Below are 17000 nucleotides of genomic sequence, written 5' to 3' on the forward strand. Positions count from 1 at the left end.
ATATTCTAACTTTTAAATAACGTTCCACTGGCATTAAGAAATTTGTACGTTCCCACAATCAAGATGTAATGTTAAAAACATTTGTAAAATGGATAAATATTTGTTTTGAAATATTTGCCATTACCATTCCATATCCATATATGCCCCATTAACTTATCCATAAATGACATATATTCTAACTTTTAAATAACGTTTCTAATCACATTAAAGTTCCCCTGTGGTGAAATGAAGTTTTTAATGTTGTTTATATGTCTATGTGGTATTTTTAATATGCTTTAAGACAAACCCAACAACGAAGACAACACCATTGCAGAGTATTTTCTCCTTAAAACTCCAGTGACAGTCTCAAAAAACACGGTTTGAAAACGCCGGTGTTCTTACATCACAAACTACCTTGTAAACAATCACGTCAACGTGCTGACGGGCTTTAGCATATCATTATGACCACTGAACCATGGGGAGTCTCAAGAGAAGCCAGGTTATCCCAGTATATTTTTCTGTTGATATGAAAAATCGGGCACCTTTAGCAATATAGCATGTGGATTATGTACATGATGTATATTACGATGTTATGATGATTCTGAACTATATGAGTTTGTTCAAAGCATTTCTATGGATACTGATTTTCAGAAGGCAGCTGTCTGACTCTGAGATGGCGAACGGGAACATGGTTTGAGTAACATTACCAACACAATATTAGCTGTTTGATTACATAGTCAAGCAAAAGGCACGTGTCCGATGTTGTAAAGAGAGATACCATTATGCAGCGTTTACTTCAGTAAAGTTGGCTGAGTGGATCTCTGAGCCTGTATGACTGAGTGAAGGTGAGGCTAATTTGCATATTCATGGTTCCGTGTATAATAAATGAAGCCAGGATGTAGTAGTTACATTCAAGCTATTTTAAGGCATGAAGATTTTTTTTCACTGGAACAAACGTTTGAATATGTCATGTTTTTAATATGCTTTAAGACAAACCATGTGCAAATTCACAAGTCAACACCATTACTGAGTATTTAAAAAAAATATTGACTACAGGGGGACTTTTAAGATAATTGGACTTTCCCACAATCAAGATGTAATGTTTAAAAAAAAAAAAAAAAATTAAAAAACATACAGTTGTTTCATCCTATATTCTGCATTAGAAAGCCTTGTTATTATTAAATCTAAATGAACAACTGTATGACTGACAACTTAAAGAACTATTGGGTTGTTTTAAAAATTATATGACAGTGCTGTCAATAATTCCAGTTCACACCCACCCGTTGTCATGCTATTCTTGTACAATTGGTTTGAAAGGACTGAATTTGCCTCACCTTCAACAGTTAGTCTTGCTGAGGATGTGTAGTTTCCAACTTGAACACTATAGGTGCCCTCATCCTCTAGCAACACCTGCTGAATCACAAGTTTTCGATAGCACCCTTCACTGCAGATCTCAAAGCGCTCTGAAGGCAGGATGACATTAGGTCCTTTATACCAGCGAATGCTGCAACGAGGATTGGTCACAGTGCAGTCTAGTATGACACGGGTTTTTTCTAGAGCTGTTTTATCCTGTAGTGGTTTCACAATGTTTGCTGGTAGTGCTGTGGAGATGAAAAGTCATAGTTTTAAGCACTTTGAGTGTGATATTGCTGTTATAATGAATAACGTTTGTGATGTAATGCATCCAATTATTTTTATTTTTGCTCTTAAAACAGTTGTTGGCTACAGAAGTTTGGCTACAGTTAGAACCATAGACTTGGAATTGTGTAGTGAACATGGACAATCGGTGTGGTAAAAAACAAAACAAACAAAACAAAAAAACCTGTGAAATGCCCCATTGCTTTTATATCAGTCATCATCACTCTTGGAACGCAACATATCCAATCAAATTAGTGAGCTATAATTAAATAATTTGTTATACAAAGAATACACATTTTCAAAACATTAGCTGTTTAACAGTAGTGTAATGCTATGTGCATTCAAGACTGAAGCTTGTCACCCTGCACACATTTAAAGACTTATTTCTTGCTTTAGGTTTTGTTGTGTTATTGTGCATTTTATACAATTAATCACTGACAATGAGTTGTAAAATCATTATCATCCCTGACTGTATGATCCTGAATTCTCAAAAACGGATGCAAATAGTAACGTGAAAGTTAATTCTCTACAATAATTTGCACAGAATGAGAAAAAGAACCCAAAATATAGATTATAAAAAGTGCTTGGAAAAGAGGTTTCAGTTGTTGTTTTTTGTTTTTGGCTGTTGGTCATCATTGCTGCTCTCTTACTTGTCGGGACAGTGTAAATAACTTATGTCTGGTTGGCCACATTTCAAAATTGTTTGAAATGTCATAGCATCTGTGACTAGTCATCAGAGAGGGTGACAAGCTTTGGTTTTGTAGTGTGTGCTTGACTTAAACATACAGACCTTCCACCTCAAGGTTAGCCGTAGACTCAACATTCTTGGCAACAAACTTGATCTCTCCAGAGTCGTCTTCTTTAACATTGCATATGAGCAGGAAGTGCTTAGTCCCTAAGAAAACATGATTCAGAAAAGTCATGATCAGATAGTGATATAAATATTCACTGAGGTTGAGTGGTAAATTTTTGTAAAAGAAAGAGCGATGTTTAGCAACGGGTGCTAGAATAACCTTCCTGACGGATCTTAATGGTGCTGGTTGGTTTGATCGTCTCTCCGTTCTTAAACCACTCTCCGGGCACATCATCCAGCGACACTTCACACATGAACACTGCATTTTGATCTTCTTGAATATCCAGATCCTCTAAGCTTTGTAGAATCTCAAGTTCCCTCTCTGTTGAAATGTTATTAAACATAAAAAGGTGTTGCGTAATTCCATAATATATGACTAATTCAGTTAAGCAGTAAGTGAAAATGCTTTCCATTTAGTTGAATTTGTCTCAGTACCAGTAGATGGTAGTGTTGTACTTTAACTGAATTATTTGAGGATTTAGATTGAAATAATCATTATATCACCAGGAAAGTATAAAATCTGCAGATAAATGTGATGATAATTTAACAGACTCTCTGTTATTACCATAGATTTCCACTGAACATGATGTTGTAGCTTCCCCAGCATCACACACATATAAACCAGAGTCTCCCAGCTCACACTTCAGTATCTGTAGAAATGACTTTCTTCCCATAGAGTAAATGCGATGATTTTTTCCTGGTTTAAGCTGAACTTCATTCTGAAAGTGAAAGAATTCCACTTTATTTTGTAGAAAAAAAAATGCTACTTCAAATAATAAAGTTAATAAAAATAGTGATTTTTAATCAACTGCTACAAGAGGGTGCAGGGGTTGTCATGTAATTTTACCTTTGTCCACTTTATGTCTACATTGTGGCGTGACAGCTCACATTCAAGGGTTACACCAGATCCCTCTGGTTGCCTGATATCCTCAAGCTTTTTCAATACTGATACTGGGATTTCTGGAGATGTAAAAACATTAGCCTACTTTTGACATAAAAACGTGTGTTATGTATACACATTTAATTAGGTAAAAGAGATACGCTATTGTTACGGTGCGTGTCCAAGCTTTTTCAATTCATTCCTATAGAAGTTGAGCTACACATTTGCACAGTGAATTGTGGGATTGACAGCGGACCAGGGAAAGCGCTGAGAGCGTCAACAGTTTGGGTAGTTCTCGACTTAATGCAAATATCAAGTGAAAAGCGTGGGCGGCAGCCAATCGCTGTGAAATATAGTGGCTTCTGTCTAGAGCATTTAAAATAGATTGTGCAGGAATTTATGCTGGATTTAGTGCGTAAATCATTGTTTACTCATTTGACCCTGCATTTGTTATGTTAAATATTGCAGTTTTTCATTATTATTACACTGGCAGCATATCTTTACTTCATTTGGAAACAGATTAAAGATACTTGCTAAGACACACCCCTAAGCGGAGGTATTTTAGCATTGTCAGCGACACTGAGCAGAGTTTTGCCTATGTAATGAACATTCACTGTTAGACTTCATTTGACAACGATCAGCAGCCTATTGACGGAAAACCATTTTGATCACATTTGAAAAGCTGTGATCTTAAAACCAAGTCACTATTTATTATATATTTTTAAAATTATTATTATTTACCTCTGGGTTGCCCTTGTTTGACTTTTGAGATCACATAGTCAACTGTGTACATGTCAATCTGTCTAGTACAACAGGAGCTTATCATTTAACCATACCTCAGCTTTGTGCTTAGAGGACTTTGAGAAGAGTCCTTTGTTGTAGTGGCATTTACATGTTATTGTCATCCTCAATGACAGCTCTGTGACTCCAAAGGATAAGCCCTATTGAGTGACTTGGCATAGAAGTGAGTACCTTACACCAGCACCTTATGCTTGTGAATGTTTGAAATGTTTCGGTAGCTGGAGTCTGATCATGTGATCCATATCTTTTTATATGTGTAACCTGACACATGGTAAGAGCAGTAGCAAAAATGTCTGTCCATGCCATTGTACTGTCATCAGCATCAGAAATTTAACCAGTTTGATGAATTACATCATTGCCCTGGACTCTCTTACCTCTCACGACTAAATTCATAATGGCCAGATTCCACCCCTTATAAGTTAATTGTTGCCAAGGCAATTAAGGAAAAAAGACTGTATGCCTTGCCATTATAAGTAAATCTGAGTATTTGCATGAACTTTATGGTTAATTTAGGGATTTGCTTTGGCTATGTCTTTTAGCTCATTTTGGATGTCTGTTACATTGAGGGAGCAGCCTGTGCTTTTTAGTCAGTTGGAAAACTCTGACTTTGTTGTGCTTGGGTTAGCTGATGTGTTTTTTTGGGGGTAGTGTGTTGGAGAGAAGGTGTGTGGTTGAAGGGATAAGGGTGTTTTTTTTAGAGGCTAAATCGGAATGTAATGGCTGAATCACTTAAAGCATCTTTAAAGGTGATCTGTGAAATTTCTGCACCACTAGTTCACAAACAAGTTTTCTAAACTAACTCTTCTCAGGTTTTCTGTAACTTTTCAAACTAGGAGTTGTCATTCCCCAAACTTAAGTCATTGGTTGACGTTTCAGGCAGCTCAAATAAACAAAGTCATGTTTTAAAGGTGCCACACAGCCACAGTGTTTAAACTCTTTAAGAAGTCAGTCAACAAATGACTTGCTTTCAGTCGTCTTTTCACTTGAAACTGGATTAGGATTATATTTTAACAGTGAATCCCACATGAGTATTTTCATCATCAAATTTTCTAGTTAAAGTAGTCTTAAATCCTTGAAGAATAAATATACTTGAGATATTAAGACTTGTTTTCAGAGAATGTGTCTTTAACACAAGTGTATTTTGCCTTACTGCACTGACAGATTTTTATCTGAGTTTTATCAGAGTTTGTTTTAAAAATGTGAAAAAAGGACTTTTGAATGTTTTTAAACAAAATTAAAAACCCATTAAACCGGCATTTTTTGTTGGCAAAATTGTCACATTTAAGTCTCTACTATAAAAATTTGCACAGTACCTTTAACATTCAATCTTGCTAATGATCTGATATTCTCAACAGAGAATATGTAGGTGCCAGTGTCATCCAAGGTCAGGTTGGAGATGGTAAGGCTGTGTACCCGTCCTTTTGCTGTCATACGCCAGTGGTTGTTGTTTTTGAGTGCGTGCCCATCCTTCTGCCATACACCGTCCACATTGCTATGTGACAGTTCCACCTCAAAAGAAGCTGTCTCTCGTTCGTAAGTCTGGATCTCAGTTAGACCTTTCCGAATCTTGATTTTTCGTGCTGCGTGGACAAGCACAGGTTGTCAAAGACAAGAAAAGTATAGTTCAATGGTGATGCAGTTAGAAATCAGTGAAGTGTGAAAAAGAAAGAGAGAGAGATTAAGAAGAAAGGTGAAGTTTATAAAGAGAAAGAAATAGAACAACAGTTGCTGAATTAGTTGGCACGGTTTTGTCCGCTTGGTGTTGGCAATACACAAAATCCTGCCTTCAATCAGGGCTATGCCAATTCTTTTTTTTAAGTATTCCAAAACAGACAGGCAGACAGGCATTCCCTGTGGAAAATGGTGGTTTATTTTAGAGAGTTGGTGACACCACCCTAGATTTTGAAGGCCAGTGCATAAATTTAGCTGCAATGAAAACAGATCCAGATTCATAGTTGGTGCCAGGAACAGCCAAAGCACAGACTTTCTCTCATCACTTGCTCATTTGTACAACACAGCTTTATCGTCTTAAGCTATCCTGAAAGGAATGTTTATCACTGGTATTTAATTGCTTGTTTGCTAAAGAGCAAATACATTTTATCGTCAGAAGTTATGTTAAGAGATATTGAAAGCTTGTTTGGTAAGTTTGATGTAGACGGCTAATAATCAAAGGCAATGGAAATTAGTTGTGAGTAGAAACGCATGTAACTTTTATTCTCCTCTCATAGTATCTGTGTTTCACAAGCAACTAAGGGGAATTAAAAGGTTACTCCGCCAGGACCTTCTACCAGCTCTTGATCTATTTCTCATTTGACATGCTTAATTGAATTATCATAGCTCTTCTGATCTAATGTCAATAAAGAAAGCTGCTCCCCGGGCCTCAGTACGTGGTCTGCCAATCACCTGTTTGCTGCTGTCAAACCATGGAACAAGTGTCACTAAAGTAGCTGCCTCTTGCTCGCATTACCCGTGGTTACTTGATACAGTTTGTTTAAGACAACAACATCGCAATGGGCAGTAATGAGGGACCATCACCGTAAAGAAATGCTAACAACAGCACATAGTAAGAAAGAGACAAGCACATGCAGACTCACGTTCAACACTGAGCTTGGCTTGTGTGCGGTCATGGAGCGTTTCACAGCTGTAGGTGCCTCGGTCTGAAAGGGTGAGTTTGTGGATTGTGAGAGAATGTTTTTTTCCACTCTGCTTCAGAGTGAATTTGGACCCTGGATGTATAACCACTCCTTGTCTCATCCACTGCACCTCCGCAGTCTCAAGGCTGACCTCCACCTCAAGTGTTGCCTCAGAAAACTCCTCTGCAACCACCGGGTCCATGCTCTTTGTGAAAAGCACCTGTGCCTCTGAATACAGATCAGGATAATTTATAAAATTTTCCCCCATAGCAGTTTTTAACACTTTATAAAGCTCTTTATATTCAAAAACCAATGAGCAAAGCCAATAAGGACAACATTATTTAATGTGCTTGGTGTACAGCTCCTCGTTCTACATTGCTGTGTGCTGTAGTAACACTTGTCTCTGTCAGTTAAGAGTGGAATTCTAACTGGAGAAGCTGTTAAGCACAAGCCATCATAAGCACCTTTTCAACAATTCAGGCATACCTGAAAGGGTCATTATTAAACTCAAACATGTTGACATGACATTAAAGACCTGTACAGGATCTTAAAGAAAATACCCCTCTCTGCACTCCAAATACTATTTTGTAGAAAATTACCTATTAGTTAATTTCTCACTTAATATGTTGATACAAAAAAAAAAAAAAAAATTCATTAGTCAAATATTCTGTCAAAATGAAATACTGATAGATGATATTCTACCTTGGACCTGAAGGATAGCTCTGGAAATCACACCTTCAGCCTTAGCTGTCAACTTGCAGCTATCTGAGACTTGGCAGTTGTTGATATGCAGCATATGGCATAATCCATTACTTGAGATGTTGAACTTATGATTTGATGAAATTGGCTGGTCATTCCTAAACCAGGCCAACTTCACATCCTCTGGAGACACCACACACTTAAATGTTGTGTCTTCTCCTTCCATCACAGTTATGTTGTGTAGCTCCGCAATAAACTCCACAATGCGAGGAACTTGGGAAAAGAATAGAAGGAAGTTGGCACTAAAGTAATGTGTGATTTGTTCGTGATTTCAGGTTAAACTTTATGCAGATGCACACAAATCCTTTGGTAGAATTTTACTTACTATTGACCACTACAGCAGCTGATGTCCTTTCATCTTTGGATTCACAAGCATATTCTCCTGCATCATCTTCTGTGACGTCATGTATAGTCAGGCTTCTCACTCGACCATCAGCTCTGATTGTAAAATGTCTGTTTGGCGCAATCTCTTGGCTGTCCTTAAGCCACTGAACATCTCCTTTTGACTTGTACAGTTCACATTTTAACACCACATCCCTACCTTTGAGTCCCACTATGTTTTCCAGTGGTTTGGAGAATTTCACTTTCATTGCTGATTACGAAACAGTAAAGACAACATTTTACTGCACACCTTTACAAGCAATTAATTATTAGTACATATAACAATTTGTAGAAATGTATGGTTCATTCCCCAGTCTTACCTTTGACATGGACACTAAAGTGCATCTCATCGGATCCCACGTGGCATGTGTACTCTCCAGTATCACATCTCTTAAGTGGGTTAATGGTGAGGTAGTGGGTGTTACCATCACTTGTTGTGTGGAAACGATCCCCTTTGATTGGATCATGACCTCTCTGCCATTTCACTGGGGCATTGACCCTGTTAACAGCGGCACGTAGTGTCACACTGTCTTCTTCATAGGCTGAAATATTTGTTCTTTCTTCTTTTTTGATGAATTTGAATGGTGTTTCTGTGAAAAAGAATTATGTTATTATTAAGTGTTTTACACACAATGTTTCAACTGATATGAAATAAAATTTTCTTGGCTATGCTATTGGTAAATTTACCTTGAACCGTTAGCCTAGTTATCATTTTGTCATCAGTGGCATCACAGAGATACTCTCCAGAATCAGATGTCTGAAGTCCTGATATCACAAGCTTCCTCATTGTTTCTCTGCTTTCAATGTGTGTGCGTGAATCCTCTTGTAGTAAACATCCATTACAGTACCACTGGACTATAGCATTTACTCGTGATACCTCACATTCCAGGATAAGCTCATCTCCTGTCATTAAAATGTGGTGTTCTGGCTTCTCTGAGCTTCCAACAATGGACACTGGAGCCTCTGAACAAAAATAATTAGTTATTTTTTGTACACTGTCAGAAAAAAAGCAAAACGTTTTGGAGTACAACAGCTTGTCACTGGGGCAGTACCCTCAAAGATACAGCTTTGTGCAATATATACACCTATTGGTAGGTAGATAAAGTACAAAAGTGTACTTTTGAGGATATTGGCCCAATGACAAGATAAAGGTGCAAGTTTTGTACATTTTGCCTGACCATGTACATGCATGTTTTTCATTGTGTACATTGCTTTTTAACAAGTAGTACCTTCTACAGTAACATTGAAGGCAACTTTATCATCTTGTGCATCACAAATGTACTCCCCTGAGTCCCTCAACTCAGCACTCAGGACAATCAGAGATCTGAATGTCCCTTCCTCTTCACAGATGAAATGCTCCTTTCCCTCAACCTTCTCATTGTCTTTAAGCCAACTGACCACCCCATTTGCTCTTGAGATCTCACATTTTAACACAATCGCATCGGATACTACAAACTTGCGGTTCGTTTCTATGTCAGCTTTCCGCAGTATTTTCAGTGGTGGATCTGGAAGGACGAGGGTAGAATTTTAGTTGGTTGCAGTGATTATTTTTTAAAATCTCATTTTCCCTGAAATGTACCTTTGATTTTCACTTGGAAATCCATTACATCATCTCTGGCATCACAGACATATTGCCCTGCATCATTAAAAGCGGCAGAGTGAATGGTTAACTGTCGACTTGTGCCATCCTCTGTGATAGTAATGTTGCTGTTCTCCTCAATCTCTTCTCCATCCTTCTTCCAGCTAACTTCAGCATTTGGTCGAGACACTTCACACTCAAGGACCACAATGTCTCCAACAAGTTTCTCTACTGCGTAGATCATTTTCCTTGGCCGAATAAATCTAACTGGTGGCTCTGCACAAAGTAAGTAAGTCATTATTGACACTGAGAACTGACATTTGTTTAAAATTACGAATGATTAAATATAGGGTCTTTGACACACCTGCAATATTTACAAAGAAGGTTACTGAGTCATCAGCGGTGTCACAGACATATTCTGCAGAGTCTTTGACAGTAGGTTTTGGGATAATAAGCCTCCTATAAACACCATCAACCTCCAGAATTAGGCTGTCACTCTCCTCTACTTCAAGACCATCTCGATACCAGCGTACTGTGGCATTGGGTCTAGAGATTTCACAGCTCAGGACCATCCTCTCAGAAGTCTGTTGGCAAAGTTCCATTTGGGACTGGCTTGGAGAAACTATGCGCACCGGTGGTTCTTTAGGGGGACATGCCACAAAAGTTAACATGACATCAAAATTGACCTTATCAATGTTCTTAATGCACGTTCCTGATCTTATTGCACACAATTCATGCAATTCACCAGTGTTATTCTAAGTTTAAAAAAGTATAATCTTATCCAATTGAATAACATCACAAACTGACATCACAAATTCCTTTTTCTTGTACATGCTACAGTATATGAATTTGATACCTTTTATGTTTAGATTGAAGAATATTGAATCATCAGCTGTGTCACAGACATATTCTCCAGAGTCCTCAACACCACTGCGCAGAATTTTTAGCCGTCTATATGGACCTTCTGTCTTTAGCTTTATGTTTTCACTCTCTTGTAGTTTCTGTCCGTCCTTGAACCATGTCACCTTTCCATTTGGTCGTGAAAGTTCACAGCTGAGGACAATTTCTTCAGGAACATAGCGGTCAAGGTGGACGTCTTCCTTGGGATATACAATCATCACTGGAGGTTCTGTAAAGCAAAACAAAGAAAATGGCCTTGTAAATGTGAGTTTATCAGATTTTGACTGATAGGAATATAGACGCATTTACTCACCTCTTACGTTAACTTTAAATATTAAGGCACTATCTCCAGCACGACAGGTATATGTTCCAGAATCGGACAGCTGAGCGGACAGGATGATCATCTTACGTAAAGTGTTTTCTGCCTCTATGAGGACATTGTCACTAGACTTTAACTCTACTCCATCCTTGTACCATTGTGCAGTAGCATCTGACCTGGACACTTGACAGCAAAGGAGTAGATTGTCTTGTTCTACAATATTTCTGTGCAGATCATCTTCTGGTATGTAGGCAAATGTCACAGGAGGTGCTGCAATGAGAAGGAAGTGGTCATTAGTTTTTTGTTATGCTACTTTTACTTAGTCACACAAGTATGACATGTTAAGCATGCAATTCAAGCACTGATGATGATTGCTTGGCCAGCCCTGTTGAACTCTTTCTCCACTCTATAAGCCAAATGAAATACAAAGAAAAAGAGAATGAAGAGTTAATGAAAGCTTTGTGAGAATGAAGTGCTATTATGCACAGATAATAATGGTTACAAGGCATGCTTGCCCAGCGTAAGTGTTTTTTGTTGTTTTTTTGTTTTGTTTTTTTTAAGTAAAGAGAACCAATATGCTGGTTAAATAGCATCTAAGGATGGCAGTAGTTGGTGGGAAAACTGCAAACAAACTTGTGAAGCTTCAAAAATATTCCTGCATTATGGAAATGGTTAAGGAGCCCATAAAAGCAGCAGAATGGATCTGTTGAAAGGTAGAGAAGAATGCTTTCACCCAATGGAAACTGAATTCTACTAAGTTTATGTATTTGTTAGTTATATAACAGAATACGTTGGGTAAGGTTTATATGTCACCTTTAACATCCACAAAAAAGTCACTGATATCATCAGCAGTATTACAACTGTAAAACCCAGAGTGGGATACATTTGCTGATTGGATAACCAGTGTCCTCATGGTGTGCTGTGATTTGATGTAAACCCCAGATTGAGGTAGGAGCTGTAATCCATCCTTGTACCATTGGACCAGGGCTGTAGGATCAGATATCTCACATTGGAGAATGATTGGCCAGCCTGCTTCAACTGACTTGTTCTTCTCAATCTCAGGAACAGCTGAGAACATCACTGGTGGAGCTAAGAGGATTTTTGTTCAGTCAAAATTAATAGAATTACCAAAAGAAAAAGCCTTTCTAAGTTATATATCCAGATAATCGATGAGAAAAAATGAAATTAATTGATGAAAAAGATTAAAACTTACGTACGGCTAATGAATGAGACACTTTGCTGAGTCCGTGTGTATATTATGAGTTGATCTCTCATGTTATAGTTCTGAAGCCTATTATTCTGAACATAACTTAATGAGCAGGTCTAAATTAGGTGACATCATCTATACAATATAGTAATATTGTATAGCAATAAGCGGTTTGAAAGATGTTCAAAAACCTTTACAATCCTTTTTATAGCGTAGTTATTTGTGTCAGCAAAAGGGGTGAGGAGATCATTGTAGGGTTTAACAAAATGGGGCTTTGATTATTTGGTTATGAATGTATTCTTTGTTAAAATCTGATAAGGGCAAACAGCATTTAGTGGATGAAGCGTTATTTGACACATTGTTAGTGGTTTTGAGAAAAAGTATGTAGACTCAAAATCACCTGCAACATCCACCTTGAATGCTATGCGATCATCCACAGCCTCACAGCTGTACACGCCTGAGTGTTTGAGCTCAGCGGAATGGATGATCATTGTCTTCATAGTGCCCTCTGATTGGATGTCAAGTCCACTGTCTTGTTGGAGTTTGACTCCATCTTTGAGCCAGGAAACTTGGGCAGTAGGGTCTGAGATTTCACATTGAAGTATAATGGGACAGCCTGCTTCAATAAACTTGTTCCTTGCAATTTCTGGGAGTGCTGAGAACCTTACAGGGTGAGCTATGAAAATTTGGAAAATGTAAATACATTTTGTTTTAGACTATCAACAAATTAATTTGTGAAAAAAAAAGTACAAATCTGTTGAAAGACATTTAGGCAGTCTTAACCTACAGATGTGTTAGTCACATGATTTGCCCAGTTATCAAGAAGTGAGAGAAGCAGAGTTTAAATGGATGGTAAGAGATGTTACAGGAGATACTTTTTTTTCCACAGGGAGTGATTAGAAATGTAAAGGAATATATATATACATAGGGCATACACAGCATTTAATAGTTAATTTGTGTGGTAGTGTTGTGAAAATCACCTTGAACGTCCACCATGAATGATACGGTATCACCTGGAACATGACAGGTGTAGTTTCCAGTATCAGACAGTTTTGCTGATTGAACAGTTAGTTTCCTCATATTTCCATCTGTTTGGAAATTTAGCCCAGGGTTTAGGGCCAGCTCTTTACCATCTTTACACCAGAGCACCTGAGCGGTAGCGTCTGATAGCTCACATTTCAGAACGATTGGTGAGTCTACTTCGGTGGACTTGTTCTTCTCCACTTCTGAAATTGGAATGAACTTCAGTGATGGAGCTACAGTGTTGTCAGTGGCATAGAGAAAGAACTGTATGATTTAGTGGAAAATTACTGGCTATTATGTTGGGTTTTTTTTATTAATAAATTCATGTGCTTGAGTGATCAGTTAACATGTCAAGCTACTTTTGAGGGATAAAGGACAAAATATTTGCCTTTTGCCTCTGAATAACCACTATACATGGTTAAATGAAGGAGATTGCTTGACTTGATTTACACACATTTCATGTGGTGTCTTCATGATAGAAAGCATCAAATCACCTTGGATTTCCACATGGAATGTGATGAGGTCATTATTTGTCTTGCAGCTGTATGTTCCGCTATGACATAATTCAGCAGTTTGCACAGAGAGTGTTCTCATTGCTTCCTCATTCACAGTGACAATACCATCTTGAGGAAGCACCTCATTCCCATCTTTGTACCACCAGACTTGCGCATCAGGGTCTGAGACTTCGCATTGCAGTTTAAAGGGTCTTCCTGACTCAATGCATTTGGTCCGTTGAGCCTCAGGGACACTGGAGAACGTCACTGGAAGAGCTACAGACAGTTTTGTACAGACACATTTACTTTTATATTGTTTGTTTTCTTTTTATAAAACATACATTTCATTTTAAATTTATAGTTTTTCTCAACTTGATTCTCAAGAATGAGCCAAAATATTGACAATCATTCAGCGTTTTATGAAAGAGTCTGTTTGGCATGAACATGTCTTTAAGAATATGCTGACTATTAACTGTAATGATCAATAAATAAAATGAAAATACAAAGCAGACATTCTCAAACATCAAAATATAAGATGAAAGATTAGTAGCGCAAGAGTAAAGGACAACATGGAAAGTAACAGATATTTAACAACAAAGACAAAACATGGGAAACAAACATTAAAGACAAACATACTGAAAACAAATTTAGGTTTTTTCACCAATGTATCAGGCCTTTGCCTTTGTACATTTGTTAGTGATTGGATTTTCTGTAATTTCCTCAGTATACCATATATTTAGTAGTATGTATTATTAGTAGTAATAGTAGTAATATATCAAAAGGATCATTTCTAAATTGATATCTGAAGGAGGCAATTACAGTAAAATTTTCTTTAAACACACTTTAGACATTGGTCTTACCAATTGTTTTACTTCAATGGGAAAAAGGTCAATGGGAAAAAAGCACTATCTTGGATAAAAAGTAGTTTCTTTACTGAAATGTTCATTAGCGGTGTAACATCTTACAACAACCTATTAGTCTGGCATTTATTTGAACTATAGTTTCTAGAAAATTAGTGACAATTGCATGATTGAAGTGATTAGTTTGGTAATCGGATGGATTGAGCTGGCGTAGATGACTGATGAATCACCTGGTAGGTCCACTGCAAACTGTACGGTGACATCATCTGTCTCACAAGCATGTTCCCCAGAGTGAGACGGCTCGGCTGTTTTGACAACAAGAGCTCTGAAAGTCTCCTCAGATTGGGTGATAACGTCACATTGTTGGAGGTCCTCACCTTCCTTGTACCAGCACACCTCTGCCATTGTGCTTGATACCTCAGGTTGTGGAAAATTAGCAATGACTGTTTCATCATTAGACTCGCTCCTTTCAGTCTCGTGGATACTTGAAGTTCGCAAAGATGTAGCTAAGGGGTTTAATTTAATATGTTTTAATGTAAGCAGACAATTTGACCTAAGCAGGTAATATTTTAAATTAATGTTTTTATAATTTTTTATTTATTTATTTTATTTTAGTTATTTATTTATTTTAAATAAAGTTTGAATGACTGAAACTGATTATGTAGCTGTGTGGATTTAAACTAGTTTAAAATCACCTTGGACATCCACCTTAAATATTATGTCATCATCCTTTGATTGACCCAAGTCAGTGGCTGGAGCATTTAGTCTTCGTACACCTTCCTCCATTTCAAGAATATGTCCATTTTCATTTTCAGAGTAAAATTGTATTTTGTCCTTGTACCAATGAACTGGAGAATCACCTTCAATGGGTTGGACATCTTCAGTTTCAAATGGTTGTGTAAATAATTCTTCTTTATTACCAGGTTCTTCAGTTTTGAGGGGACAAAGCAATGTAAGTATCGTATAGTGAGTTATCTATCAAGAGTGTGAATCAATTTGGGTACAGAACATTTAAGCAAAAAGCCAGACGAAGTTAGTTGCTTTTGTTCATGCTGTTAAACATAGCTTTAAATCACCTTTCAGTTCCTCTTGATAAGCAAATTCATCCTTGGTAACAGTCTCATGTGCTTCTTGCAGACATATATTTGATGACTGGATGATCTCTTTCTGTGTTGTAGATTTATTGAATATCACCATTGCTTCATCTTGTTGGCAGGATATAGGTTTTTCTTGAGTTGTATGGTCAGAGCTCTCAATTAGCAGTACACTGGAACAGTCTGCATCAATTGGCAAGTGCTCATCCATTCCACAAATTGGTGTGGTATTTGTCCTCGAGGCTAGGGATATTTCAAGTTATATGAAAAGAGACATGTATTACAATTGTGACACATTACATTGCATATTTTAAGTCAACTAAGCTAAACTGCACTTATGTATTCATAGCCTTACAGGTTATAGGTTACAGGCCTTATAGGTTTGTAGTGTTTTTCATATGTCAAAATGTTTTTCTCTTTCTGCTAGAAGTTAAATTCAAGATGATACTGTAGCATTTTTTAGTGAGATGATCTTTGTTAGATAAATATTTGGTGATAGAGTTTTACTGGTGAATAATAATGAAATGCAGCTACATTATAGAACAGGGCTGTTTTTGTTTCTAAATTCAGTAAATGGATCCAAATAGACGATTGACGTTAAATGGTTGTTAGATGGTAAATGGCAATGGCTTATATTTTGCTCTCATCATTATTTGCAGAATGATGGAGCTAACTATTTAAATCACCTTCAACATCCACCTTAAAAGCTAAGACATCTTGATCCATATCACTCTCTTGTAGTGTGATGTGATTTGAGCCTTCATCTTCGGAAATTGAAGTACTTGTCTGGTTCATTGGTTGCAACTGTGGTTGCAGCTGTTGTAGCTGAGGTTGCAGTTGTGGTTGTATCTGGGGTTGTAGCATCGCTTGCAACTGTGGTTGTAGAATTGGTTGTAGCATCGGTTGTAACTGTGGTTGTAGAATTGGTTGTAGCATTGGTTGTAACTGTGGTTGTAGCATTGGTTGTAACTGTGGATGTAGCATTGGTTCTGGCTGTGGTTCCTCTTCGGTCAGTCTGAAGGTTGTTGGAATGGACATTTGGGTCCCTTCTCCAGATCTTTCCGCTGTGAGTTTGTTGTTCTCTTTTTCAGATCTGATCTCAGCCTTAGTTCCTGATCTTCCCAGGAACTCTTCTATAGTTGAGTGGTTTACACAAATAAAAGTTGAAGTACTTTTCTGTCTTCATAATCAGAAAAGCTTATAAAGATGTAGTTTTATTGATTGGTTAATTTTTAAGATTATTTCAAGATTGAAAAAATGTAAGAGAGATGACCATATCACAGAGTGGTCTAAAAACAAGTCAAATATTGGTTAAAACACATATTAAAAACAAAACATGATTACGCAAGAAGTCAGATCACCAACTTTCATTCACTCAACCATTCATTCTGTATTCCAGTTCTCTATAATTCAGTCAGCACAATACTGATGATGATTCTGAATGGCACATGAACAAGATGACTCAAGCAAATGTAGACAGTGTACAGTATAGGTTTAAATGAAATTTGCTTCAATGAAGAATGAAGATATATAGAATGAGTGTTAGTTTGGAAGAAGGGTTTGCAGACCAACTGGATGTTGGATAAAGACAGGATAGCAT

At 37.3% G+C, this 17000-nt stretch overlaps 1 protein-coding gene across 18 annotated transcripts in view; it reads right to left on the reverse strand.

Annotated features, from left to right (window-relative positions):
* The window catches only part of obsl1b (obscurin like cytoskeletal adaptor 1b), a 30409-nt gene that overhangs the window by 3395 nt on the left and 10014 nt on the right, over window positions 1-17000 (reverse strand). For 5 of the 18 annotated variants that reach the window (XM_084121544.1, XM_084121560.1, XM_084121550.1 and 2 more), the window contains 19 exons: window positions 13447-13722; window positions 12910-13185; window positions 12330-12605; window positions 10717-10992; window positions 10360-10632; window positions 9868-10143; window positions 9504-9779; window positions 9154-9429; window positions 8612-8887; window positions 8245-8514; window positions 7869-8135; window positions 7487-7756; window positions 6746-7012; window positions 5465-5731; window positions 3318-3430; window positions 3036-3189; window positions 2631-2792; window positions 2408-2512; window positions 1314-1580 (listed from right to left, as the gene is read on the reverse strand). In XM_084121544.1, coding sequence (XP_083977670.1) covers window positions 1314-1580; window positions 2408-2512; window positions 2631-2792; window positions 3036-3189; window positions 3318-3430; window positions 5465-5731; window positions 6746-7012; window positions 7487-7756; window positions 7869-8135; window positions 8245-8514; window positions 8612-8887; window positions 9154-9429; window positions 9504-9779; window positions 9868-10143; window positions 10360-10632; window positions 10717-10992; window positions 12330-12605; window positions 12910-13185; window positions 13447-13722 — 4623 coding nt within the window. Of the gene's footprint in view, window positions 1-1313; window positions 1581-2407; window positions 2513-2630; window positions 2793-3035; window positions 3190-3317; window positions 3431-5464; window positions 5732-6745; window positions 7013-7486; window positions 7757-7868; window positions 8136-8244; window positions 8515-8611; window positions 8888-9153; window positions 9430-9503; window positions 9780-9867; window positions 10144-10359; window positions 10633-10716; window positions 10993-12329; window positions 12606-12909; window positions 13186-13446; window positions 13723-14536; window positions 14813-15001; window positions 15233-15382; window positions 15644-16086; window positions 16534-17000 lie in introns of all 18 variants that reach the window. The other 13 variants (XM_084121558.1, XM_084121546.1, XM_084121559.1 and 10 more) reach the window with 9 other exon arrangements.

Source organism: Abramis brama (assembly GCF_963993115.1).
Source record: "Abramis brama genome assembly, chromosome: 8".
Lineage (NCBI taxonomy): Eukaryota > Metazoa > Chordata > Actinopteri > Cypriniformes > Leuciscidae > Abramis > Abramis brama.